The sequence below is a fragment of the Pholis gunnellus genome (assembly GCF_910591455.1).
Source record: "Pholis gunnellus genome assembly, chromosome: 7".
Taxonomy (NCBI): Eukaryota; Metazoa; Chordata; class Actinopteri; order Perciformes; family Pholidae; genus Pholis; species Pholis gunnellus.
This window is the reverse complement of record NC_136533.1, coordinates 26,578,640-26,605,416: the sequence shown is the minus strand read 5'-3', so window position 1 is coordinate 26,605,416 and position 26,777 is coordinate 26,578,640. Positions and strand designations below refer to the sequence as shown.

The following is a 26,777-nucleotide window of genomic DNA, read 5'->3' as shown; positions in this document are numbered from 1 at the left end:
AGAAAACTCAAATATCCTATCTCTAAATATTAGAATATCATGAAAAAGTATACTAGTAGGGTATTCAACTAATCACTTGAATCGTCTAATTAACTCGAAACACCTGCAAGGGTTTCCTGAGCCTTGAAAAACACTCAGCTTGGTTCAGTAAACTAAATCACACGTATGGGGATTATCACAATATTCTAATTTTCTGAGACAGTCCTGTATAATGGATGACTGAATTCATATTAACCAGACAATTAAAAAACAAACATAGGTTAAATACACAATATATAACTATAACTTTATTGAAGTTTCGATCCATCCCAAAAAATGTACAGATCATTATGAAACAAGTCAAGCCACTGGTCTTACAGGTGAACAGAAAGAGGCTTATGACTATGGCTCGTGACAAATAGTAACACAATCCATAACCCGATACTTTTAGGCTCTTACAGTTAATCAGAAATGAGAGCAAAAAGAAAATTGATCTTCAGCTTTTGACACTTTTGAGTGAGAGATGTTTTCCATCATCGCCTCTGGTTCAGTCCCGTGAGGTTCTTCAGCTGTAAAACACAAGAAAAACATCCACCACGTTTATATCCATATATTTAAATGTCTTTATATACTGTTCTAACAATCCAAACCTTCAGTGCTGCCTCGTAAAAACAAATCAAATGTATAACTCTTAATGCATGAAAGGAAAATTTCAAATTGAGAGCGTAGACTGGACTGCATATATACTTTTTAATGTAGGTGCGGGGGTTTTGAAAAGACGAGTGCATATAAATGATGAACATGAAGCAAACACTTACTGTAACAGCAGCTCCCATAAGCCCCTGCACCACTGTTTCACCAGTTGCCTGTGCCTACAGAATAAAGTGAAACACACCGATGGTTGAGGAACATATGATTGAGGAGCTAAGTCAAATGTCATCTCAACAGATTCAGGCCAACATGAGTCTATGTCTTACTCCCTTCATTCTTAACTCATTGTGTTGAACTTGTACTATGTAATAAAGCATCTTCATCTTCCAGTTTAATCTTTCAGAAAAATGATTTTCTTAGACACTCAATCTGTGGTCGGTTATGTAATTATTCTCCTGATAGGTAAAGTTGCAAACACAGAGAGGTGGGTATTCCTACATACAGTAAGTATCAAAGAAGTCTTAAAGGGCACATATGACGGTCATTTTCAGGTTCATTCTTGTATTTTGGGATTCTATTAGAACATGTTTACATGATTTAATATTCATTAAACTCTTATCTTTCTCATGCTGTCTGTCTGAATATACCTGTATTCACCCTCTGTCTGAAACACTCTGTTTTAGCGAGTTTCAACCATAGACTGTATATAAGAAATGGACATGGGTTTGAGGACTGCCGTTATGAAGCCTCAAGTTCGGCTTCTTCAACTGCTGTTGCCATCTTCGCTTTTTTGCAACCAATGAAAGGAAGTTACCATATTTGGAATGCAGAGGAGACGCTGTATACGGCTCTGGTATCGGCTGCACAATTAATCGAATTTTAATCGCGATCACGATTTTGGCTGCCACAATTAAATGAGCATGATCGTCAGCGATATTGACGTTTAAAATGCTCTGCTACATATCAAATCAAGCGCTTCCTCAACAGTCAGCCAACCACCAGGGGGAGAACGAGATGGGAGGTGTCATGCACGCACCCTGTAGAAGTAGAAGAGTAGAGAGACGGGAGCTTGAAGGACGAGTACTTGTGCTTAATTTATTTACACGCCGGCATGTCACATCTGCCACTACATGGTCGCGCGTTTACAATTCCCCTGCTCTCTGTATCGCGCACGGCGGTGTTCCGCCCCAATCCGCGCGCACGATGCAACAGTCGCTCTCGTGATAAATAATCGTGATCTCAATATTGATCAAAATAATCGTGATTATGATTTTGTCCATAATCGTGCAGCAGTAGCCTCGCCCCTAAAGCATCCCCGGCTTTATCGTCTATTTGACTCTAAACGGACCATCATTTACTAAATGAACGTAATGCTGTATTGAAAAAGACTTGAAACTAGAGATTGAGACCATAAACTCATGTTTACAATGTTTACTGAGGTAATAAATCAAGAGAGAGTCATTTTCTCATAGACTTCTATACAATCAGACTTCTTTTTGCAACCAGAGGAGTCGCCACCTGCTGGTCAGTAGAGAGAATGCAAGTTTCGCATCGGCTTCACTTGGCAGAACCGGAGTTTGCCTTGTTGTTTCAACATAATTGTGTTGCTAGGCAACAGCTCGGGTCCATGTTTACTTCCTGTCAGCTGATGTCATTCACATACACTGAAAACCAAAATAAAATGGGACACATTTACAACGCTTAAAACTGTGAATTGGTCTTTATATTGTATAGTTGTGACATCTCAACCATACAGAAATCCTGACTGCTTGTTTAAAGGCAGTTTCTGAATACGGGCTGCGTGTGTTTCTGCATGGATTGAGTGTCTCGATACTTTCCCACTGCTTATGTAGCACCTAGACCTGCTTTATAATAACAAAAAAGAGAAATGAAAATCTCACTTTTTACAACATGGGACCTTTAAAACAACTCCTCAGTGATCACACTCTGTTCACTCATTCGTTCAACTCTTTAATGCTGTATGCCAGTGATTCTCAAAGTGGGGTCTGTGGCTCTCAACCAGGGAGTCCACGAAATAAAAACATTATGCTGATCATTAAAAAGTACACATCTACAAATGGGGACCATTTGCCAATAGAACCTGATATGATTGTGACACATCACGTCAATCTGTCATGACTCAGTCACTTCACTCAGTCCCGGCTGCTGCTTAGCTTGGATTATTAGCTGGCCAGCATGGAGAAATATGAGCATCAGTCTACCTTTAAGTGACGCTAAACTGAGAAAATGATGACGACAGTCCGAGTTTGGTTATATTGAGAACACAGTTGGGAGACCAAAGTGTTTAGTCTCTTTAGGTGCTAGCGAACGAAGCCATGAAGCTAGCCGAGCTAAAGCAACATCTGAGTACAAAGTACCCGGAATATCAGGGTAAAACAAACATGATTCAAATTAAATGTCTGAAGTATTTAGGTTGAAAAGTTTTAAAACACAAATAGTTCCGATGGCATCACGATTACGAGGGGTCCTTGGGAGATTTTCTCCCCTGCCAAATGGTCCCTGGACCCTGCTTCGCGCTATATAGGCACTTTACCTGCTTGGCGGCGGCGGCCATGTTGACGACATCCTGAATCCGGTTGTCAAGGAAGTTCCAGGTGTCCTGGAAGTCTGGAGAGGAGTCCTGCAGCATCACCAGCTCCGTGGTGTTATAGATGCCCGTCAGCGCCGCCCGCTTGGTGTACCAGTTCATCTACAACAGAAAGGCGTGGTGCAGAAAAGTTCACGTGGTACACTTTTGAAAGAGGCGTCAATAGGGCCTTACATTACACAATCTACATACGGAGCAGGTCGTCTTCAACGGAGTCCGCCATCTTGCATCGCCATGTTTCTACAGCAGCCCAGAACGAACACTGGCTCTACCGAGAGCCTTTCGTGGTTAGTTATCTGAAGGAAGTGATGCGTTCTGAAACCTGGTATTAAACAGGCCCCGGTGCTAAATACATGTGTTCTTCATTGTTGATCATTATCATTTATAAACTTGATTTAGTGGATTTGCTGTTGTAAACATACTTGTTGCTTGAATTTAGTTATATCTAAATCATAAATAAATTCAGTTCTGAATTAATTTGTTTTTAAAATTCCATATATCTTTTTAAAGACAATTATTTAGTCAGGGAGAAGAACCGAGTATTGCTAAGAGTAGCTCCTAGTTGTACTAAATTCTAAAGATACCTCTCTCTACCTGTAGGCCACCATAGTTCTCCAACACGCTTGGAAAGGGAGGGGGAGCAGAGGGGTATTTAGTTGGTTGCAACCTGCCGCAAACCACTAAAACTTACACACTCTTCCTTTAAAATATGGCAGATGACAGGAATAGTATATATATAAATAATATTAATATAAGTGTCCCAGTGTAAGATCAAAATGAATGGGGCTGAGGTGAAGAACACTTTGAAAGTCCATTATCTCCCAGTATTAAGACAATATCATGCTTAGACCATGGCAACTTACAAAAGGATAAGCTAATGAGAGCCGAGCATTGGTTTGGAACAATTATCTAACTTCTGACTGGAGTTATCATAAGACATACAGATAAACATTTTAAGGAAGCATCTGCCAAATAATCAGTAACAAGTCACGTCTCTGGTCACAGTGTCAACACGGAGTCAGGTGTTGGTGGGGGGAGTAACCTGGGAGGTGGCCGGCCTGATATTATGTGGGTGGTGATGAAAGGGGGACAGGAAGGTGTGAGCGGAAGAAGAAGAAGAGGATCGAGGGCGATGGGATCCACTCACGTCTGTGGAGCGGTCACCAGCATAGTACCACATGTCATCCACCAGGGTGGAGAGGTGCTTCAGGCTGTCGGGGATGTTGTGAGGAAGCAGCAGGATGCTCATCGCCTGAGCACACAAACGCAAAGTCAAAAGATCAAACAGGATGTGATCACAATCGAATTAAACCCGTGACGTTTGTCCTATCGTGTTGCATTATTATTTGGATTTTATGTAACGGACCTACACAAAATAGTCAATATCGGTGAAGTCAAATGAAAAAAAAACAACAAACTTGTTTTAAAGAGTGGACATAAAGAGTGGACAAACCTGAACATTTCGTTTTCTTACTTTTTTTAGAAATTTGAAAAATAAGATTTTATTATTATTATTTCACTTCACCAATTTTGACTAATTTGTGTAGGTCTATTATACCCCCCCCCCCCCCCAAAAAAATACAATTCCAGGTTTTAGTGCAACATAATAGGAAAAACACCAAGGAGGGTGAATAAGTTCCCATGGCACTGTAAACCATACCTGTGGCCAAGATTCCATGTATGGGATGTGCATCCTCAGTCTGGTCTCTACAGCATCTCTTAGAAAGTCGGCAGTCTTCTTTGGTCTGTAATACAGTAGTCATAGTCAAAGGCTTAATTCTGCAATTTTGCATTTGGAACCCTAACTCTAAAATATTTTACAGCATATATGTGTGTGTTTGTGTGTGTGTACATACTCGGCCTGGCCAAGCTGGACCTGGTTGTGTTGTTCAACCAGGATCTCTGTCAGCTGGGAGTTGCACTGGGCGATGAAGTGTAGGACCAAGTCTCCAGCTCCGTTATAGAACATACCAGTGGAGGCAGAGGACAGGCCCAGTGTCTGGTGTACATACAGTATAAACACAAAAATTAAAAGATATTTTTTAAATTTTTACATCACAGCATAATCAATAGTTGTAGTAAAAAAAGAAACAAGCAAGCAAAAAAACATCTGTTTTCATTATCATCAAGACATCCATCTGTATTATCAGAAGGAATCTTTTACTTTACTTTTCCTTCCTTTTGATTGATTGGATCACAAATTAAAAATGTATAATATATCTGATCTATCCTATTCAGGGTCGCGGGGCGTTGGAGCCGATCCCAGCTGACATTGGGACACATGTCGCCAGTTTATCGCAGGGCACATCTAGAGACAGACAAATATTCACACTTGCACCTACTGGCAGTTTCGAGTCTCCAAATAACCTAAGCTGCAAGTCTTTGGACTGTGGGAGGAAGCCAGAGAACCTGGAGGGAACCCACGCTTTTTCCATGGGGAGAACGTGCAACTTTCACACAGAAGGATCGGGAACCGAACCCGGGCCCCTCTTGCTGTGAGGTGACAGTGCTAGCCACTACACCACGGTGCTGCTATATATATATATATATATATATACACACACTTATAGACTTGCAGCTATATATATATATATATGTATATATATATATATATATATATGTATATATATATATATATATAAAAAATAATTTTAACTAACAAAATAAAATTGTTAATAAATGAAAATGTAACTTTTACTTGTTATATGTTACTTGTTTTACCTAACCTTTAAAGTCATACATACAATTAAAAACATAACAAAACTTCCAGATAAAAATAGACTGGGTTCCTTCACATGCCATATATTGCAGGCACCAGTTGCTGGTACCAAACAGAACCACGTACAACAAAAGATAACTGGTAATATTCAAGTTGTAACGTCTCGTCTTCGGGTCTGATCAAATCAATCCGAGTTCACCATGTATTAGCCACTTACGAGTTAAGTCTGTTTACCATGCAGCCATCAGAAGCGCCATGAAGCTGTACTTTCCCTCTTTAACAGCAGCTCACCTCAGCAGCAGCAGCGATGGCTTCCATGGACCAGCCGTGCAGTGGGACGAACTCCAGAGCGGCAGTCAGGACTCGGGCCTGAAGCTGCTCCTCTGTTTCGTATTCCTCACCCTGCTCTCCGCCCTGGTCCTGGTAACTTTACACAGACACACTAGTAAGTGTCAGTAAGCGACAGTCCTCGGCTCGACAGGAAGTTTTGAGAAATTGGAAACCCATTCTTGGCCTTGGGTTGCCAACAACAAAACGTGCACCCAACCCAAAAATAAATACATTTTTAATATTTGTATTTATATCAGTAATATTTCAAAAAACAGAACCAGACAACGCTTCACCTGCGTTAGTGCATTTACTTGCATGCACACAGTCATCTGATTTTAGAGACAACGGTGAAGCAAATGAAGGTGTTTGACTGTGAGGTGAAAAGTTACACAAACCCACCAACATCACAAACGAATGTGCAAATTGATTCATACGTGCAAAGAACCAGATTTACTGGGAATGGCCAAAATAATTGTAATTTCACGATATTATTCCCATTATCATCAAATTGTGCTTAAAATTACTCAAAAACATACTGAAATCACTTCACCTAACATTTTTTGAGAATCTTCTTTTTTTTATTGCACCAAATAGGACACACTTTTTTAATAAACATCCTTTTTAGTGAAAAACAAATATTGCAAAAACGCAAAATCTTTCAAGTATTTATGTCTATTTCATAACACTTCAAATAAGACAGCTAACAAGTAACTTCTTACTGAGATACAGGGACTTCTTTTTTTGACAATGCATCCTGAATATCTTTTTGAGTTAAAATAATACTAATTTAATTACAGGCTAATTATGACAACACGTTTATAATACTAGTAAAATTAGTTTTCCCAGCTAATTTCAAGATCTCTTTCTGTATGGAAAGGCCGAAATATTTCCATCTCCCCAAGCCAATTTGTTCGTTCCATCCATAGATTTAAAAAATATATATTATTACAAGCCAAAACACCTTGTATTCATGGCTCCCGAATAATAATAAAAAATATATATATATAAAATAATGATAATAGTAACTAACATACAAATACATTAATAAATGAAAAAATAACAATGAAAGTAAGAAAAATGACACTTTTACTTGATATATGTTACTTGTTTTACATGAGCTTTCTCATCTTTAAAGTGTACGCAAAGCAGACATAAAAATAAAAAAAGCGTTGTGTGAGTCTGTTCTTTCTTAAATCAGGCTAGAGAGATTTTCAAGTTACTCATGTGACAATATTCACGACTATTTTTTTACCCACACTTAAAACAAGTTCCCTTTTGGGATGATAACATTTATCAAAACCTGCACACCACAATCTTATGTTTACTGACGTAACAACACATTTTGATCTCCAATTTACTCCGATGACTCATTAATCTCAAGATGTGAAGATTATTTTAATGGACCGACCTGGTGTTTGGCCTGGACGCCTCCTCAGCTGCTGGGTCAGAGGTCAAGTCATCCTGGGGGCCCTCCGCTAGGTCCGGTTCGGCGTGGTGGGCCTGGTAGTGCTCGTGGTAGGTTGGGGATGAGGAGGAAGGGTGTTTGTCAGATTTGGATTCATCCTGAAGCCTCAGCGTGGCACGGTGGAAGCCTCGTCTCAGGCCGCCGCTCTGGAGGTTCGTTGCTGTTGGTGCAGTAACCACTGTGAAGAGACATATAGTCATGAGCGTCTAAGGATTCGGTTTGGAGAGAAATGTGACCAAAACCCATGATGAAATGTCACATTTATATCGTACATTCATGGCCAAAAATATTAGGACTTTGCACTCTGTTTCAAGTAACACTGGGACTTAAACTGTTGCACCTGTGTCAATCTGTGTGACTGTTGCTTCAGGCGCTTTCTCCACCACCTATATCATAATCCTTCACTGTAATCTTTTATCAGCTTTTCTCTTGCAGAAAACAACTGGTGCAAGAAAGAACACCAGCACACTACATGCACGGACTATTGCAGGTTTTGGGTCATAGACCTTCTTCACACATACAAGACAAAGCATTTGCACTGTATAGAAAACTTGAATGTAACTGTATAGAGTTTGCAGATTCTCGTATGCGGAAGTTCTGTTTTTACCACAAGATTTGGTCCCCAGAGCACATCATGACATTACAGTCAGGTAATCGGTGGGCACTTAAATCGTTCAATTATTGCTTATCAAATAAATAAATCTATTACCAGTGTATGGTAAAAAATAATTACCGTAATTATCGCATTATAGGAACAAGTGCAACAATGCCAAATCTGGCAGGCCACGTATGTATTTACTAGTGTATTACTTCACAGTGTATCTCAGCGCCAGCAACAAGTACTTGTTGTACTTTCAGAAAATAACATCCAATATTAGCTAAATATAGCCAGTTTAGGTGAAGCAGACTTTGACAGGTTGCATAACCAGATAGAAGACTCAGGGCTGAAAAAAACGTAGCACCATGCCAACTAACAATTATACTGCTAATAATTTAGTTTCAAAAGCCACAGCCAAACTAATGCTGCCCCATGTCTGTCCTTCATTATCACCGCCAGTGACAAGTGACTTTGGCACGGAAAGCTAACGTCAAACACTGGCTCGTTTCCCCTTCATGCAACACATAACCGAAAAAATGGACATTGGCTACATGAATAATTTCCCAGGCAGTCTTTTATTAACACGAAAGAACAACAACAACACAGCAGTCTCGTCTCACCTCTGACCAGCCCCCGCAGTGCCCTTCCAGCACGTAGACCTCTCAGCAGCGCTGCCATGTTCAGCTGCACTGCGTTGTAAGTTTCTTTTTGGAACGGCTGCGTCACTATAGTGCGACTCACTGAAATACATAACATCAAGCTGGCAAGAGACCAAAAAAACAGAGATGTCGCCTTCAAACTAAAACACGTGAAAAATACTTTCTATACGTATAAATGAAGAGCAACGACAATAACAATGCAAACATGTTGTGATTGAATGAATTAATGTGATTCTTACAGTATATAGCCTACTACGTTTCACCTGTTAACGTTACTTTGAATGGGCAAACGTTACAACACATTAACAATGATTTTATCTTGAAAAAATAAACCGGAAACGCATACTGAAGCTTCCATCAAGCTATCGGTTAGGTAAGTTACAGAGTACATATGATTGACATTTTCATGTATTTCAGTAATTTAACCACCAAATACTTGATAGAACAATCATACAAAAGTGTGAGTATATTTCTTTAGCGGGTAGCCGTGTACTGGACTTAAAAGCATGCCTTATGAACTTAATAAGCACCGGCGTTTTCTGCGTCACGCTATTTGCTCGGCATGACCTATGCTTTTCAGTTCACCTGTGTCAACAAACAAGCTAACAAGCTAACAAGCTATTCTTATAATCTATGATACGTTACTGTGCTATCGGGTTGGTTCATTGTGGTGGTTGGATCATTTCCAGTTAACGTACACGTTTTTTCGCTTTTAGATAATCCAGTGACAGACAGAGACATTCCCTCTCCAGAAAGTCATGGCAGAACTCGGCATCAGAACAGGCGACAAGGTGCTGCTGGTTTGGACCCAGCCCTCAGCACCAGCAGCCCTGAAGCAGTACGCAGAGGAACTGGGAGCCATTGTTGGTGCTGGCTGCCAAGTGTCAGTGGAGAACATGGAGAGATTATTGCTTTGTGAGTGACCCAACACGCTTGCTTTATGAATCACATAATGTGTTCTCACCACAGCGTTACAGCACATGCTGTGATGTATCCTGGTTGCATGAACAGAATGTCAGTAGTGAAACGATCCCCTCCCCTCCGCAGCCTCCCACTCAGCGTCCACCTTTGACTGGGTGCTTTCTTGCCTCCTGGCTGACAACTCCTCCATCCACAGCTCAGAGACTCTGGCTGAAATGGCTCGAGTGCTCAAACCTGGTGGGAAGCTAGTTCTGGATGAAGCAGTTACAGGTGAATGCAAACTTCTTTTACATACATGTTTATAGGTGGAAAATCAGAAGGGTAAATAGAATGGCATGCACCGTATTATGTTGGAATTTGAAGTCAGAAAAGCAAAGATGGAGTCCCCTGATGCCACTATAGTGGCAAAGTACACTAGAAATGCAACACAGATATAATCCCCTTAACATATCAAAGTAAAACAATTAAACCTAGGACAGGTGTCTTTATCCACCAGGTCACTGTGCAGCACTGATACGGTTGTGGCTCTGATTGTGTCACAGTGTGTTTGACTTGTTTCTTTCGGTGTGCCAGGAGCTGAGGCGCAGAGTGTGAGGACTGCAGAGAAGCTGCTGTCAGCTCTGAAGTTGTCAGGCTTCATGTCGGTGACGGAGGTGCGTGAGTGGACACACACACACACACACACACACACACACACACACACACACACACACACACACACACACACACACACACACACACACACACACACACACACAAAGAGCGTAAAGACATAAAACGTAAACATCAGCACCAGTGACCCTCTTGCTTCATTCCCCATCCAGGTCAGTAAAGCAGAACTGAGTCCCGAGGCGTTGAGCTCCCTCAGGACGGCGACTGGTTACCAAGCAAACACTCTGTCTAGAGTCCGCATATCTGCCTCCAAACCTACCTTCGAGGTGGGATCATCCAGCCAGATTAAACTTTCATTCGGGAAAAAGCCAGGTAGCTGTATGAGCAGTTTTCCTGTTTCTTCTGAGCGTTTGTTTTGTGCACACGTGTTAAATTGAAGGAGACCACTCGGAGTCTGTTGGGACGTTTACCTCTGGTCTGTCACATGTGATGCCTCTGAAACCACCAGTCAGATTCTGTCCAAACTATAATGTCTCATAATGGTCAAGAACACTCCATTAGACCACACAAGGTTAAGAAAAAGCATGATGACCTCTCGAATCGCACACTGTTGGATGAAGGTAAGACAAACCTGGCTCTACAAATGTGAATACACCAGTTTTAGTTTCCAGGTAAAGTTGAGATTGTACTTAAATTGTTGTTCAACATACCTCAAATATATATCGGCTCCAATTCAACTATGTGTAGCTGCTTGTGGAGATATAGCTGAAAGTGAAATGGTTATTTTGCCGTTTGGACATGAAGCTCTGTACAGATAGTTATTTTTTACACATATATGCGTCTTTGTGAAGCAGTATTATCATTTCTGCTCTCTGGGGTTTATAGTAGATCATTTCAATCAACAGGCCTTAAACTTGGTCCACAGCTTCACAAGCACGAGATGCGAAAACTGATAGCGGGTGTTATCCCTTATCTATTGTAGAACGTTAATCAGTGAATTGCAAAATGAGTCGTTTGATAGTTCAATCAGCGGTGAGCTTTTTAAATGTATTAAAAATTATTAAAGATTATTGATTTGAGAGGTCATACCACAGAGTAAGATTTGTGAACAAATATTCAGATTTCTTCAAAAATACTTTTTGTTCTCAGTTTCTTGTCTATTGTCAACATCAGTATGTGTGTTTTTTATGGTGGTATGTGAGGCAATCACTCAATTTACACAAACTTCTGTGGTTCCAGCAGAGAAACCAGCTCTGGATCCCAAAGCTGTGAAAATGTGGACACTGTCAGCCAACGACATGGATGATGATGATGTGGTGAGTTGTGGATTCTGTGTCATTAAATACAGTGCGGCCAGCTCGGAAGTGGACCGCAGCGCACCACCTGACATTCCACAGTCGTACATGTCACGGACAGTGTGTGGGATTTAGTGGCCAAGTTGCAGATTGCAATCAGCTGAGTACTCCTCCTTTTCCAAGACTATGAGTGTAGAACTGTGGTTCTCATCCCTCTGAGGTCATCCATATCATAATATCACTGCTTTAAGAGCATCAGAAGTCAGCTGACTGTATCGTGGTTTTGCACTCTGCCGCATGTTACCGCAGTATGTATATATATATATATATGTGTGTATATGTGTGTATATGTGTGTATATATATATATATATATATGTGTATATATGTATATATATATATATATGTACATATATATATGTGTGTATGTATATGTATGTATATATATACATGTATGTGTATATGTATATGGGTGTATATATATATGTATATATATATGTATGTATATGTATGTATATATACAGGACTGTCTCAGAAAATTAGAATATTGTGATAAAGTTCTTTATTTTGTGTAATGCAATTAAAAAAACAAAAATGTCATGCATTCTGGATTCATTACAAATCAACTGAAATATTGCAAGCCTTTTATTCTTTTAATATTGCTGATTATGGCTTACAGCTTAAGAAAACTCAAATATCCTATCTCTAAATATTAGAATATCATGAAAAAGTATACTAGTAGGGTATTCAACTAATCACTTGAATCGTCTAATTAACTCGAAACACCTGCAAGGGTTTCCTGAGCCTTGAAAAACACTCAGCTTGGTTCAGTAAACTAAATCACACGTATGGGGATTATCACAATATTCAAATTTTCTGAGACAGTCCTGTATATGTATGTATATATATATGTATGTATATATATATGTATGTATATATGTGTATATATATATATATATATATATATATATATATGTGTGTATATATATATATATATATATATATATATATATATATATATACATACATACACACACACACATACTTACATATATACTTGCATATATATTTGTTATTGGGACTATCAAGCACACGTCTTTCTGTACACTGTACTTCCTATAATTACTGAATCGTACTCTTCCCTTTGGTTCCCCTTCTCTCTAGGACCTGGTGGACTCCGATGCTCTGCTGGATGAGGATGACTTGAAGAAGCCAGACCCAGCTTCTCTTAAAGCACCCACGTGTGGAGAAGGAGCCACCAAGAAGAAAGCCTGCAAGAACTGGTGAGTTCACCCAACAACTGTTATTTAAACCTTTAGACCAAAGCACGTCGTGGGTCTGTTGGGGCACAGCTCGACAACATTAGAAAGCTTTATTAATCCCCAGTAGGGAAACTCATTTGCCACCAAATCAATGCATACAGAGTTTCCACAGTGTACAACAGACAGAAAGCACATTACAACGAATAAATAACAGCTACAACAGAGGGAGCCGGGCTTTAAAAAAAAGTTATATTTAGCACATTTATCTGCGCTTAGGAAAGCATTTAATATAAAAATGTTGCACCTGTGTGCAGCACGTGTGGTCTTGCTGAGGAGCTGGATGAGAGTAAAGGAAACCAGAAGACTAATCTACCAAAATCAGCCTGTGGAAGTGTGAGTATATTTAGTTATATTTTCCATGTTCACTCCATATCTCCTCTCCTTGCTTACCTGGTAACAGAAGAAATAATGATTTCAATGATTTCTACTTGTGGCAGTGTTACCTCGGCGATGCGTTCCGATGTGCCAGCTGCCCGTACATGGGGATGCCAGCGTATAAACCGGGGGAGAAGATCGTGCTGGACAAGAAGACGCTGACAGACGCTTGAAACACTGGACTTCACACATGCTACCCGCTCATGCTTCAACATTTTACATTCCTTTTCCCCATCCGCCCCGGAGACGGGATTTCTGCCCGTTTGTCCGCTCAGTGAGACACTTCTGCTTTGAAATTACAACTGGTCTCCTCTGGGATTCACCAGTGCAGATTGTGATTCCATGTTAGCCACGTTAACTGAGAGTTTCTTACTTTGAAAGTTTGGTTGAAAATGAGCAAGAGTGAGATTTGAATGAAATGGGGGGGGGGGGACTGTCATCGCAGTTTGACTCCTGCTGTTGTAAATTATGAATGATATTTTTGAGTTTCATTTTAATACAATAAACTAAAGTCAGACTTCAGTTCATAGGCAACCCATTTATTTAACTGAACATGGCCAATAGTCCCCAGATGTTACATTCTCATATCAACATTTCAGTAACACATTTGGCTTTGCGACGCAGGTGACCGGTTCTTTTTATTTTTTCCCTAATTGCAAACTGACCCACAGAACATCTATCAGCCAGTTAGTGACACACCTTTTGAATTTGTTGAATCGTTTATTGTACAATTGCTACCTGCTTTTGGGAAGCCCCAAATATCATGTTTCAGATAGTGAGTCATGATGAGCTTCAGTCAGAACAATAACACCATATTGGCCGAACCACAGATGTTAAATGTGCATCCGATATAAAAAAAAATAAAACCGGCGACATGAGGTAAGCACATTACTCGAGAGTCCGTTCTCTTCAGTGTCCACATCACTGTTACTCCACGCTGAAGTCCATCTTAATGTCTCCCAGACCGGGTTCAAAGGTGAAGCTGTAAGACACTGCGGCTCTGCCGTCATCTGAGCTCTCACACGGCGACCTGAGAAAATACACTGCCTGTTTCCTGTGTCGACTCCACTCACACTCGCCCTGCGAGGAAGGCACAGAACAAACATCTTTCAAAAAACCAATTGATGACGCAATTCGTTTGACGGTTAAAGACGAAGACTACTAAGGATGTTAAGGAGAGGCTGTAGGCTGTGATACCTGCTCACTGATTGGTCCAATCAGACCTGCAGTGACGGTGATGTCAGCGGTGAGGTGATATTCCATCCACAACGCAACACCATGGCAACGACCATTCCTGAAACACATTTAAACAGGCTGTTTAACTTTACTGGAACCCTTAGACCAGGGGTCACTAATAGGCGGACCGGGGTCCGGATCCGCACCCGGACGCCGTGGTATCTGGACCCTGGACCAGATACCACTATAACCGATGGATAATTGAGAATTATTTAATTTTGACGGAGCGCTTCTATTTTAACTGGCGCAGCTTTTCCAGCCTTTACCGCCCTTATCCAGCGGTCCAGGAAACACACCGACTTCTCCAAAAAGAGGAAAGTAGACTGAGACCAGAGTCTTTAACAACAATGGACAGACTCATATGTTTATTCAAAACCAGTACGTCTCATATATTCAGACGTGGCGATTACTAAAAGCAGCACTACGAGACAAAGCACAAATCTTTTTAGTAAACGTACCCACTCAAATCCGAAATAAAGTCACAGAAAATAAACAATCTAAGAGCTCAATATGACCAGAATCCTAACACATGAATTCACTGTCCAACAATGATGTTAACAGAGAGGAGAATAGAGCTGAAACAAGTGGTTTAATAAGCACAGATTCTTTTAAGAAGATGAGGATAATATAATATTCACACTGAATGAACTGAAGCTGCAGGACAATTCAGTTATATTCATTTTTCTAAAATGAAGTACTATAGTATTTATTATTTATAATTCAGCCAGTTAAAATTGAAAACTGACAATAAATACTGTTGAGGTATTATTCAATTGAACTTTCTTTATTTTGAAATGTCAGTTGTTGTCTAAATAATTATGGCACTAAATGGAGTTAGACATTATTGTGATGTTCCAGACCTTTGCATGAGGAAATTCTCTCTAACTGGACCTCCTTGAATTTGAATTGAATACCCCTGCCTTAGAATGAGCCAGCTGTTGTGGCTCCTGGGAAAACTCAGTACCTTATGAACGGCAGTGAGCCCTGACTGCTGATTGGCTGTTGAGGGACACACTGGGTGAAGTCGAAGGTCATGACCGCTGTGGACCGAGTCAGAGCGCGACACGGGTACTCCCAGAGATGGTGGGGCTCCGCCTCACGGGACTCACGGAAATCCAGAGATCTCTGTGGGGGACAGATGTGGAGAGTTATTTTTTTAAAGAATTATTTTCAAAAGCATACATGATTTAAAAAACACAGAAACTCATAACAGGCCCTTTAAACTTCAGCTACACATCACGGATATAAAATGTCTCACCAGTGTTCAAACCATAAATAACAGAATAGGATGCGTCACCTTCTGTGTCCTCATTTGTGTTGGGGACATTGGGCCTCATTCAAAAAGAGGGTTTACTCACAAATCTGCACATAAACAGCGCGTATGAATGTTAATATTTCAATTGATGGCATCTTATAATAAAACTGATTCATTTTAAAAGTCTTTAATGGACAACAATATTTAAAACCATTCATTCACTTAATTTAAAGCCTTTTTATCCTCAGCAATTGTTATTAAAAATATATTAAACAATATGAAGCTTTGAACTTCTGTTGCATATTTCATGACGCCATCACCCTGAAGGGAGGCTTTTTGACCGCAGTAAATGTTTTTGAATAGCTAAATGCCAACAAATGTGGGTTGAAGCTGAAATATTTCATCAGATAAAAACAAGTTCTGACTTTTGAAACTTTTTTCAATAGAATTTGACTGCTATTCTACAAATAGTACAACACTAATTATGTTAGTATCCGTTTGAATCATGCTCCTACTTAAAACCACAGGCATCTTGTGCAGGCGTATATTTTGAACGTAAAGACACAAACAAAAACTATAAAGCTCCGTCATGAATTCTATTTTATAGTTTCCTGATTAAGACATCTCTTCTCCATGATGAAAACATACACCGTCTGTACCTGAAGATTTTACTAGATGTAAAAAAAAATGACAAATTCAGGAATAAAACTTTTACCTGGACCATTTCATCCATGGGTGAGACATCAAAGCCCTCACATGTTCCACACGGAGCTCTTATCCTCCACAAATCCTAAGAAACACAGAAAAGACAACTAATTAAAAAAACTATGCATATTCCTTTATGCTTGTTTTTTAAAATCGTGGCCGTAATAAAGCAAAACATTTATATGTACAAATATATTCCCATCTCTCTCACCTGGAACTCTACAGCCACCATGTGAAGTGTGGCAGAGCAGGGCAGGATGGTGGCGTTGGGCCGGAGGAGGCCTGCCAGGGCGGTCCGACAGTACCAGAAGTACAGGGAGTGCCAGGGCAGGAGGCTGGTGCTGAAGTACGGTTCACCCATCAGGACGGAGATCTGGAGAGGACGCTTTGCACTCAATCCACTGGGATACACATTTCTCACGTTTTCTTACATTTCTGAATCCTACAAAATACATTTCAGTGAGATTTTTGGCTTTAAAAGCTATCAGATGGTTTGAAAACCAAAATAATGAGCTAAAAGATGCTAAAACACTCCACGGAGCTGACGGGAACAGCAGAGTTGGTGATAATTCTATGTGGGTTTGTCACTACGAGCGACAATATTTGTCTATACATAATACTCTACTTTCATTTGTATTTGATGGATTATAAACATTTTGACTGTAACACCACTATAAGCTTGTTGGAAAGGTACCTGCTCCCCTCCGAGATCATCACTGGTCAGCTGCTCCGGCCGGATCTCCAGCAGCTCAACACCTCCTTCCATCGAGTTGGCTTCCAACACCTGCAGAGGGAACATGTGTCACATCGCATCAGAGTTTTTGTGTTGGTATAAACCATAAACCTCTCAAAGATGAGGTAGTACAGTCGTGAGTTATTTACCTGCTTAATAACCTGTTTAGACATTCTGGAGTTTTCCAGACCGTAGACCTGGGTAGAGGCCCCGAGAATAAAAAGACACATCAGTAACACAGTATGGTATTTGGTTTAGAAAGGCGCGGCACGGTCAAAGCAGATTACCTTCTTGGCTCCGATCATGTGAGCGAACACAGGAAGCAGACTTCCATCGCTGACGCCAAGACAGACACTGTCCTCCCTCATGACCTGGAGTGAACACAGCAGGCGATCAGACACCATCAACAACCGTATCCGACAGCGCGGACTCTCGGCGGCCCTTCACTTACGCTGCGCAGCGCGCTGACGTAGCTCTCTGTGCGCCGCCCGTCGTTGAGTTCGCCGAAACGCGGTCGAGTCCAAACCAGGTGGGCCTGGCAGGTACAACAGGGCCGAGTGGGAGGAGCCTCGGCCTGCGAGTCCTGCTGGCTGAGGACGGCAACCAGAATAAAACAAAGAAGGAATGAGGTTTGCAAAACAAGTGCTGCTGTTTTTTGTTGCACTATTCAGAGCTGTAGGAGATTTAAACAGTGTTTCTAAAGTGAAGCCTCTGAGCTGTTACCTGGAGGACTGCAGGCCGTACCACAGGCTATAGTCGTCATGGCACACAGTCAGACTCAGCTCCTCCCCTTCTGTCACTCTGCTCTCCGTAGGCAGAAAGTAAAGACTCTGCATCCAGTGGTCCCGCCACTAAAACACATCGCAATGATCAGCAGAGTGTGATACGAGTCTGACATAGAACATCAGAACAGAGTGTGTTTCTCAAAGTCAAATAAGTTCAACGGCTGAATTTAGAAGGATGCTTTGTCACTGAATCCCGCTGAAGGAGTGTTGTGTCGATGTCTAGGATCATTCCAACTCTAACAAGGGAAGAGTCCTTTTTCCATGATGCATGCAAGTCTCCTCCGCGCTCCTAAAGGCACTCACATGGCTACTGTGTGCCCATGATGCATTTCCTGGCCCCTGATTTGGAAACAGGAAATATGCTGGTAGACTTTCAGTTATTTCACCTCAAACTTGTTCAGAGACAGATTTTGGCAATCGGTTTCTGAACAAATTTGAGGTGAGACATTTGCCAATCTTCCCTCATAGTAGATCAACAAAGCCATATTTAAAAGTTTGATGTGACTTGCATTGCTCAGGAACAGCCTCGTTCAGCGAGCAATTAATAGCACGGAGGCTATAAAGTTATAAAGTCAGCATATTTTCACTTCTAACTCTGGGAATTAAAACTTTATTTCGACCAAACAAGAGTTGGGGATTGTTGGAAGTGGAAAGCGTTTTATTTGGTTTCTGTTGTTTGAATGAAGTTTCTTTTCTTTCACACACCGCCACACGCACTACACTGTTTCAATGTGTGCTTTCTCAATGTAGGACCCGACTTGGAAGGACCCGTCTTACCAACATCCTTGACTTTGAGAAACACCCATAGTGTCCTATAACTCACCGGAGCCATCTTTGGCTGTGGGTATGTCCAGCTAGGAGCCATGGAGCACACGACGCTTCCACTGGGATCCATGTCGAGGTCCCACCAAGATAAGACGACCTGGGCCCGACCGCTGGACCGAGCCACAAACTGGGAGGTGTGAGACTGGAATGCGCTGCTCACTGGCTTACTAAAATCCACACTGAGAGGTGGGAGGACAGTGTAGAGGGAGAGAGTGAAAAAATGATGCTGAGAGAAAAGGATCTAGGAGAGGACGTGTGTCACTCGCGTACCTGAACATGGTGCAGAGGGGACCAAGCGGGGTGAAGCTGCGAGGAGACACCTGACTCAGCTGGATATCACACACCGAATGAGCTCCGGCGCAGTGGCCCACGGCGGGCGGCGGGACCAGGCGGGCCCCCTCCACCTCCACCGGCTGCATCTGAACCCAGCTCCACAGCAGCTCCGACTCCACCAGCTGGGAGTAGACGGTGGCCCGGTGAGGGACCGCCTCACAAGCCTCCTGTAGGGTGGAGGGACACGAGGAGACGGATCAGACATTTCCCCTCCACTGTCTCCATGGTCTATCTTTGTATATGACATATTACATTTTCATAACTAGTTCCCCACAGGATTACCTAGTTGTTGATTTAAAAAAGAAATACTGACTGGATGAATCGACCTCTGACTCCTACTGGACTACAGGACATATATTCCTGACACCTCGTTTAAAGGCACAGTTTCTGAATACGGGCTGTGTGTGTTTCTACATGGATTGATGTTTCGATACCTTCACAGTATTTATACAGCATCTACACCTGCTTTATAATAAAAAGACTTATTACAATATTGGTCGTTAAACTAATTCTTAAAGTTCATGACCAGTGTAAAACCTACAGATTATGCAAACACATTGACATATACATTTACACACACACCTACACCTACACACACCTGGACAAGATTTTGGTGAGCATGTTCATAGCTGGGCAGCGCTCCTTCACCTATCAGCTCTGTATCGAACAGCTCTGTGATCAGAACGTTGGCCTTCATTTGCATATCTCCATCTGCGTTCAATTAAGATAGACTTTATTGTCCCGAAGGAAATTTGTCTTGGAGACATACATACAGTGTCTGCTGTTAAGACAATACAAGTAACATATTGCATACATACATTACGTACACAGACTGTCGGCAGTCCACATACCCGCACACACAGTACCTACTGTACATGCAAAAAGACTGCCACCCGCCAAAAAAATACATTTCACACCTGTAGTGTATAGTTAAAATAAATAAAAAACAAAAATGAATTTAAGGAAAGAAATCTGTTACAGGGGTTAAGCTCTGGTTAGCTTGCCAATTAGGGCTTTGATGGACAAGGGGACAAAGGAGTTCTTAAAGCGGTTGAGCCTGCACTGGGGGACTCTGAAGTGTCTGCCTGAGGGAAGAAGCTGATATTCAGGGTGGAGGACATGAGTGGGGTCTGAGATGATCTTCCGGGCCTGTCTGATGATAGTTTTATCAAAGACAGCCTGTAGTGTGGGATGCTGTCTGACTCCCATGATTTTCATGGCTCTTTGTGTTAGCTGGGTGATCTGGGCTTTCAGCTTTACACTGAGGTTGCCAAACCAGGCTGAGAGGCCAAACCGCAGGACGCTCTCAACTATGGCGTGGTAGAAGAGAAGCAAGACCTTCTGGTTGACACCAAAGACCCTCAGCCTACGAAGTAAGTGTAGCCGCTGTTGGACCCGAGTGCAGACATTTACTACCTGAACACTCCATGTCAGTTTATTGTCAATATGTATGCCCAGGTATCTGTAGGAGTCAACCTGTGCTATGTTCTGGTCATGGATAACCACTGGTGAGTGGTCTCCAATGTATTTGGGGTCGAATACCATCTCCTCTGTTTTCCTAACATTGAGGATGAGGAAGTGTTTGTCGCACCACTGGACAAAGTTCTGAATCTCGTGTTTGTATACAGCCGCATCCGATGTGCAGACATGAGACCCAGGATGGCTGTATCATCAGAAAACTTGATCATGTGATTGTTAGCAGTGCTGCATGTGCATTCATTAGTGTACAGGGTGAACAGGACTGGTGAACTGACGCACCCCTGGGGGGCGCTGGTGTTGATGGTCAAGTGTTCAGACAACGTCCTGTTCACCCTGACCTGCTGGGTACGGTTGGTGAGGAATGAGTGGTACCACTTAATAGTGAAGGGGTTGACATTCATCAGCTGCAGTTTATTAAGGAGAACATGGGGCTGTAGGGTGTTAAATGCTGAACTGAAGTCTACAAACAACAGTCTAGCATAAGCCCTCGGATTCTCAAGGTGTTTGGTCACTAGATGCACTATACTGTTGGTTGCATCATCAGTGCCTCTCTGCTGTGTGTATGCGAACTGGTAGGGATCTAGCTGTGGGCCTACATCCAGCTGTAGTTTGCTCACCATGAGCTTCTCCGTACACTTCATCACAACAGAGGTTAGAGCAATAGGTCAAAAGTCATTATTCTCCTGTGGACAGGGTTTCTTAGGGACAGGTATGATAATTGCCTTTTTCCATCGTGTTGGTATAGTGTGAGAATCTAGGGACCTCTGGAAAAATTACAATTACAGACACAACACAAACAACACAAATTTCTGAATTGTATAAAATCACAGATACATGCGACTTCAAGTGACCCCAGTATTCATATAGTGCAGAAGCAGTGTGTGACCTGGCCCCACGGTGACATCGGTGGAGTGTCTGTTGATGATCTTGATCTTTTCCGAGAAGCCGTTCTTCTCCACAATGCACTGCGCTGCCTCAGCCATAGGCTTGAAAACCTGCCGACACAAAGGAGACACAGGTGACTCCTGCGGCAGTCTGGGAAACGCTGCAAATCATGTGAAGGTAACAAGGAAGCAGGGTAATTAACCATGCCTGCTAGAATTTCTGAGAGCTTTAGTCAGTGTGAACATGCTACAGACTTAAAAATAAATACTTTCAGTTCATAAAAAACACCCATAGCACAGAGCATCAAGGAATTCTCCAACAGCTTGTTCTGTGTTTTAAAGCCATCATGGTGTTTTTCGGTACATGCAAATAGTGTCATCTTATAAACTAAAGAGTTTTTGCTGACCTCCAGTGGTTCACCTTCTCTCCTTACTACAGTGATGTACAGGTGTACTTTAGGACTCCATGACATCACCGATGGCTGTAGGGACGCCTCCCGGACCCCGGCTCTAAACGGGATCCGGTTACAAATTTGTAAAAACCCGGAGTATTGACAAGGTTCGGAGTTAACGGTTCTATTATCGATACTTTAAAAAGTCACAGAGCGAGTTCTCGTCGTCTCTAACCTCCTCTCTCTGTCGCTGTGTCTTTGCACGAGAGGCGGAGTCGTGCTTTAGCTTGACACACACACAGACTCCGGATCAGTACAGCGTGAGACACACATCATGGCAGAGAGCAGAAAAAGATCTGTGTGGCTACATTTTAGTCCAGTAGATACTGAGAACTCTTGTTGTATCAAATGCAATAAAACCCTCACAAGTAATGGAGGTAACACCAGCAGTTTACCACAACATGTGACCAAGAAGCAGAACAGAAATGCTCAGCTTTCTACCGCTTGTCGAGCCGCCGCCTAACGTTAGCGATGCCATACAGAGTTTGATCGTAAGAACAGGCTAATCAATGAAAGCTAATGACTTAACTTATTGTTTGGCTGCAAATGTAAACTAAAGATTGTGGAACTTCTTGTATTGATGCTCAAGTTTATATACGAGAATAATAAAGCAACATTAAATATTTTCCTAATTAATTGTCTTTTTTGCCCACAAAATTCTAAAAAAGAACCGCTAAAAGTATCAATAAAGAACCGATAAGCACAATGAATAAGAGTACTCATATGGATAAAATCCTAACGATACCCGTCACTAGATGGGTGGAGTTACAGGTGCAACAGAGCACACCTCTGACCCAAACAGGCCTGAACCTTTCAACCAGAAAGCGCAGTAAAATACTGCTTTTCAGCCCGGTGGTTACTTTTTAAAAGAACTTTTTAAAGATTACACATATCTTTTATGAGTAGATACTACACAGTATAAATGGGGGGGTAGAGCATCTCTACCTCCACAGCGTAGCAGAAGTCCGCTCCAGCAGTGACGGCCATCATGGACAGTAGGCCTGTTCCCGTCCCGATGTCCAGGACAATGACCCTCTCACCGCGAGCCTTTACTCTGGCTACAGCAGCCCGGATGCCCTGGTAGTACTTCTTATTCTGGAGGCGGAAAGGACATCAGCTGTGTCAATGCAGGAGAAGAGCGAGAACACTATGCAGAGGGATCTAATAAAGTCAGTGTGTGTGGTGCCTCATCCCGTTTGTTTTCTTTCTTTTGTTCTAGAAAAGACACGACTCACTGGAGCATAAACAGAGTATATCGAAAGTATGTTCACTAGGGTTGCCCCCTCTTAGTCTAGAAGTCGACTAAAGCATAGTTGATACTCGCCGTAGTGAAGCCGGCACGAAAATGACCTAATCACAGCCTGCGCGTCGTGAGCAGGAGGTCTTAAAAATCTTCATTTGAGAAAATATTTTGCAGCTAAATCAAATAGTTTCCAGGATTCTTTATAATGCATGCAATATCTGACTTATTTAAGTGACTATACAAAGGCAATAAAGTAGTCCATGAGTATGAGTTTACAGCACTGTGGAGCTTGGTTTATGGCTTTTTGCCAGTTATACCTGCAGTCGATGAGTTACTCGCCTTTTGATTCTTCACAGTACATTTGGTTTGTTGTCCCTCTGGCGTTTCAGAGAATAATGCAAAGAACAGCGCGTTGAGCATAACCGTTTCCGTTCATGCTCGGAGCCCACGCGCCATCTGCAGAGGCTCGCACTACGCTGCCAAGTACGAGCATAAACAGAGCTTTAGTCTACTAAAACCAAAATTACAGATTAAGCGTTGTTTATCCTCGCGCTTGTCACCATAGATTTTTAAGACCTCCTGTTTCTAAAGAATCTCAAAACAAATTGGCCTATTCTGTATAATCCTACACATGTAAATAGTGTTTTTATCAGTGAAATATTGGAGACAGTCACGTAACCACATGCCAAATTACAAAAATCCAGAAGCGCACATCCAAGCGCTGCGACCACTTGCAGGGCCTATGCGCACCACGCGCCGACCGTGATTACGTCATTTTCTGGCGCGTGTGCCTTGTGCAGCTTCACTATGAAGAGTATCAACAAAGATTTTTTGAAAGTCGGTTTTCAAGCATTTTGTCAATTAAAAATGTCTGTGTTCGAGGACAGCCCCAATGTACACTCCCCAGTTTCACAATGTGTTTTTATTATTGTCATCAGAGGTTTATAGTCTTTTGTTTTGACCGAGAAAGATTCTGGTTTATTGCCTCAAACTAAAGGAAAGTACATCTGTGTTTAGTATGTGTCGATCTGGTACTTTGTGAAACACACACAGACAAGAACATGCAAGTATATAAAGAAGGCCTCCTATCAGTCTCATTTAACATATAAAACACATATTTGGAAATAACGTCATTACCACAGCAAACAAACGTGGTCATGTGAGACATATTTATGGATGACTCACCCTGTCATGGTCATGTAGCATATCAGCGTAACAGGACCTAAAAGATAAACAGGACAACAGAGTCACATCGACCAGTGTTGGGATTATTGATGCTTTTTTTCAAATAACTTGCAGCTGACTTTCTATTTATTATTATTAACATCAATATTAGCCCAAGGCACTGTTAGACAAATACGAAACACATAAACTCTGATAGGTTGTTGACGCTTGGCTTTTTTAACAATGGGTGAATTGGAATTAAACGTCTTCAGAGTCCTTGTGGACTGTGGAAGAATTCAGCATGAGGTTTCAAAACAAATCTCTATATTGGGATTTAATAACTTGTAACTGATGCATCACAATCGGTCACAATCATGTCGGCCGATAACTAACAGGAAATGTCAGTAAGATGAGAAAAGCCTGCTTGAAAAATAAGCACAAAAAAAAATTAGACGTATAAATCTAGCAACAATAAAAGAGCTATACAAAGACAATGTTGCGATGTGAGTGATAGGGCGTGATTAATAGCAGTGACAATAAAACATAGTTTATACGTCAACAGTGCACATCAGTATAATATGTATTATAATTAAGTAGTGATACTTAGTGTTGTCTGTGTTGATATAAAATAGAAATACAATAATAGTATCTGATAAGGAAAGACATATCAACATATTATAGTCTGATATAGTCCAGTACAGTATAGTCGTAGGTGTAATACAATAGTAATAGCACAGTACAGAAATGCTCAAGCTTATTTCATAACTGTAAAATGTCCTGCTCAGTCGTTACAGTGTCTTGGTCACAAGTGCATAGTGCAGATATTAACGCAATTACACGAAGAACACATGCATATTAAACAAACATGAACCTATGAGGTGAATATTTGTAAGAACTAGATGTGAACAAATGTCAACGTTAAGTTGACTTCCTTGTTGACAAAGGCACGCGCTCATCCTCGAGATTCTAAGCTCAGCAACTCTCAGGAAACCGCAAACAACACACCATTCAAACGTGTGCTGTGATGCTAGGCTCGGGGCTAACGTTAGCGTTACCTGGCTATCTCCTGGTGGTAGTCGTACTCCTCACTCTCCTCCACCCAGTCTAAAGCTCCAGTGCTCGGGTTGGCTCTTCCACAGAAGGTCTTCATTTCTGCCAAAACTGTTACAACACTCCGGCTGTTGTTTTTCAACAGAATATTGTACAAAGGTCTAAAAGTAAGTTGCACTAGTGATGCAGCGTGGGACCAATGGAGGCCGCCATCTTTCCCAGCAACGTCACACACTTTAGGTCACATGCGACGAATCTCACGTTAGACTCGTTCGAGCGTTCGAGATGGGCTGCTTCTCGCCTGGAAAGTAGACGAGAGCAGGCGGTAGAAGCAGGGGGCGTTGAAAAAAAGAATTGCGGGCAATACGGACAGTTTTCAGCCGCCTTCAAAGAATAAACAGGAAGTCACAGAAACAGTTACTTCCTGTTAGATCCGATCTGTAGGCTACTTGTAGTTTAGTTTACAGACCTCGTTCGGATTTATTCATGTTTGTCAATACATGTATGTGGAAAGCTGCTCGGTTTGATATGTGTTGTATAAATAAGCTTTATTATTATCAATCAGACAATATATGTTTTTAGGTGCCACAAATGTTTTTGACCACGTCCATGACGTCAGAGCAGGTCACAGAGCACGTTGTGCGCCGATCGCTGGTGATCGATTCTGCGCAGGACTGGCTTATGTCGAACGAGCCTAACGATGCTCTGATCTCTGACTGCAGGTTCTGTGATGATTTTTCTGGTTGAAAGGTTCAGGCCTGTTTGGGTCAGAGGTGTGCTCTGTTGCACCTGTAACCCCACCCATCTAGTGACGGGTATCGTTAGGATTTTATCCATACGAGTACTCTTATTCATTGTGCTTATCGGTTCAGTTCCTTATTGATACTTTTATCGGTTCTTTTTAAGAATGTTGTGAGAAAAAAAGACATGTTTGATGATTGGCTCTTCCACAGAAAAGTCATCATTTGTGCCACAACCATAATACTGCACACAAGTCTAAAAGTAAGTTGCACTACTGAAGCCGTGTTGCACCGACGGAGGCCGCCATCTAGTGCTGCCAAGGGGCGCTCGTTGTTTTGGTTGGACGGGGCTTACGTTGAA

General features: G+C 41.7%; 3 protein-coding genes across 5 annotated transcripts; 1 reads left to right on the top strand and 2 right to left on the bottom strand.

The window, feature by feature from the left end:
* Positions 1–267: 267 nt before the first annotated feature.
* On the bottom strand, positions 268–9,846 carry coq9 (coenzyme Q9 homolog). The gene is made up of 10 exons (XM_079163070.1): positions 9,708–9,846; positions 8,971–9,090; positions 7,696–7,930; positions 6,249–6,384; positions 5,095–5,237; positions 4,899–4,983; positions 4,386–4,490; positions 3,185–3,340; positions 798–851; positions 268–548 (listed from the first exon to the last, which is right to left on the bottom strand). Exons 1-10 carry the CDS (start codon positions 9,748–9,750, stop codon positions 513–515), a joined length of 1,113 nt encoding a protein of 370 aa, XP_079019196.1. The 5' UTR covers positions 9,751–9,846; the 3' UTR covers positions 268–512.
* On the top strand, positions 9,768–14,423 carry ciapin1 (cytokine induced apoptosis inhibitor 1; the record flags this gene model as incomplete). 2 transcript variants are annotated; one of them, XM_079163072.1, is made up of 8 exons in its annotated part: positions 9,768–9,924; positions 10,057–10,200; positions 10,504–10,583; positions 10,755–10,914; positions 11,785–11,858; positions 13,000–13,118; positions 13,412–13,490; positions 13,595–14,423. In XM_079163072.1, 8 exons carry the CDS (start codon positions 9,768–9,770, stop codon positions 13,703–13,705), a joined length of 924 nt encoding a protein of 307 aa, XP_079019198.1. In that variant the 3' UTR covers positions 13,706–14,423. The 2 variants fall into 2 exon arrangements, with proteins under 2 accessions (XP_079019198.1, XP_079019197.1); XM_079163071.1 differs by having other exon boundaries at positions 11,782–11,858.
* A 27-nt stretch (positions 14,424–14,450) lies between these two features.
* prmt7 (protein arginine methyltransferase 7) lies at positions 14,451–25,947 on the bottom strand. Of its 2 annotated transcripts, XM_079163068.1 has the most exons (17): positions 25,682–25,947; positions 24,648–24,684; positions 23,165–23,314; positions 21,770–21,878; positions 20,003–20,115; positions 19,342–19,571; positions 19,070–19,250; positions 18,185–18,312; positions 17,913–18,051; positions 17,749–17,832; positions 17,611–17,658; positions 17,423–17,512; positions 16,940–17,101; positions 16,739–16,813; positions 15,733–15,893; positions 14,730–14,826; positions 14,451–14,612 (listed from the first exon to the last, which is right to left on the bottom strand). In XM_079163068.1, exons 1-17 carry the CDS (start codon positions 25,774–25,776, stop codon positions 14,460–14,462), a joined length of 2,052 nt encoding a protein of 683 aa, XP_079019194.1. In that variant the 5' UTR covers positions 25,777–25,947; the 3' UTR covers positions 14,451–14,459. The 2 variants fall into 2 exon arrangements, with proteins under 2 accessions (XP_079019194.1, XP_079019195.1); XM_079163069.1 differs by lacking the exons at positions 14,451–14,612; positions 14,730–14,826 and having other exon boundaries at positions 15,744–15,891.
* Positions 25,948–26,777: the final 830 nt, after the last annotated feature.